This window comes from Halyomorpha halys, unplaced genomic scaffold (assembly GCF_000696795.3).
Source record: "Halyomorpha halys isolate HHAL.00 unplaced genomic scaffold, Hhal_1.1 Scaffold14.1, whole genome shotgun sequence".
Taxonomy (NCBI): Eukaryota; Metazoa; Arthropoda; class Insecta; order Hemiptera; family Pentatomidae; genus Halyomorpha; species Halyomorpha halys.
In genome coordinates, this window is record NW_027115673.1 from 1,174,019 (window position 1) to 1,175,716 (window position 1,698).

Genomic DNA, 1,698 nt, shown 5'->3' on the forward strand with positions numbered 1-1,698 from the left:
TAATAATAACCCATTAATTGTATCCCAAACTCTCCAATCCCATATCACAGCCCTCGAAGAATGGTGTCGTAATTGGAGGATTAAGATAAAATCCATCAAATCACCTTTACCCTTCGTCGTAAACCTACCGACGCCCTTCAGTTTCATTTAATAATGTTACTATTACCCCTGTCGAACAGATCCGCTACCTTGGACTACATTTGGACAAACGATTAACCTGGAAGCCTAACACAAGACTGAAAAGACAGGAAACTGCACGTCGATTTCGACTATTACATCACTTGTATCAACTATGTACATCACTATTCGACTATGTACATCACAAACGGTCTAAGCTTCCAACACATTACATACGACTGATCTACATAACAGTAATAAGGCCAATCTGGATATATGGATTTGAGCTTTGGGGCTCCACTAAACTATAGCATTCCTCTCGTATCCGATCATTGCAATCCAAAATCCTTCGTAAAATTCTCAATGCTCCTTACTTTGTCACAAATAAAATCATACATAAAGACCTTAATGTTCATATGTAACCGATCTAACCCGAATCAGATATCACTCCTTCCATTACAAACTCCCCAACCATCCAAACCCTCTAGTTTCTAGCCTTACTTCCTCTTCCATCCCTGACAATGCTCTGAGCAGCCTGAAAAGAAGATGACCACAAGACCTGCTAATGTAACAGGTCATTTAAGCGTTTCTCTAAACGCTTGTAACATTCCAATTTAACTGATATCAAATTTACTAAATGTATTATAATATACAGTTGTAAATAGCAATAAATAAATAAAAAAATTACTATTTGAGAGTTTTTTTTTTTACTGGACCTGGATCATCTTCCTTTTATATAAAATTAATATTATTTAGACGTATATACTATGCTCAAAATTTCTTCGGAGGTTTGGTTGAATTCAGAGATAGGGAACAAAAGATAGAATCGCACAAAAATCCGATCTCTACTTACAATAAGATATAAATTGATAAGGACATGTTTGATTAAGACTAAAACGATAAAAACTAACTGACCTGGACGACAGAAGTTGTTCTCATCGTGTGATATGGGTTAAGGAAAGCTGAGTGTTTGATCAGAGAGAAACCTTCCATGTCGATGATGCAGACTAAGCCCGCTAGCTGCGTCATCTCCTCCAGCAGGCTCCATTCCAAAGCAAGGACATTAGTCCGAAACGATTCTTCTACGACCATAGCTTGTTTGCCGCCACGTTTGGATTTTTCTGTGGAGAAAGAAAATAGAGAACGAGACCTGAATTTATTTGAGAAAAGTATTGTGGATGCTAGATGCTGACTATATTCAATTTTGGTGTATTTCTTTGGTACCAAATACAGGTAATATTTGTAAAATTGTTTTGATAGATCAATTTTTAATTATTTTTAAGTGGATTTGAAATATTTTTATTTTAACCATGATGTAATGAGTATAGAATTATCATAGTAAGATCTTATGACTCACCAGAAATGATGTTGTACTTGCCGGGACGGGAGACAAAGATGGCCTGTCCCTTCTTGGTTCTTCCTGAGAGGACACACTGCCATCCATGGCCAAGATGGACCACGTCTTCTAGTGCAGGACTCAGTCGAAACAGTTCAGGGTCTCTTTTCTTGGCCGAGAGGTAACCCTTCAGCTGCACAAGTACAATTGTGAACAAGTAACTGGATATCGTTATATCAGTTCAG

At 37.4% G+C, this 1,698-nt stretch overlaps 1 protein-coding gene across 1 annotated transcript in view; it reads right to left on the minus strand.

Moving 5' to 3' along the window:
- LOC106679795 (alpha-tocopherol transfer protein-like) overlaps positions 1 to 1,698 on the minus strand; it is a gene marked incomplete in the record, with an annotated part of 97,820 nt that overhangs the window by 48,879 nt on the left and 47,243 nt on the right. Inside the window, 2 exon segments of the mRNA XM_067052692.1 lie at positions 1,033 to 1,238; positions 1,475 to 1,646. Of these exon segments, the coding sequence (XP_066908793.1) occupies positions 1,033 to 1,238; positions 1,475 to 1,646 (378 nt within the window).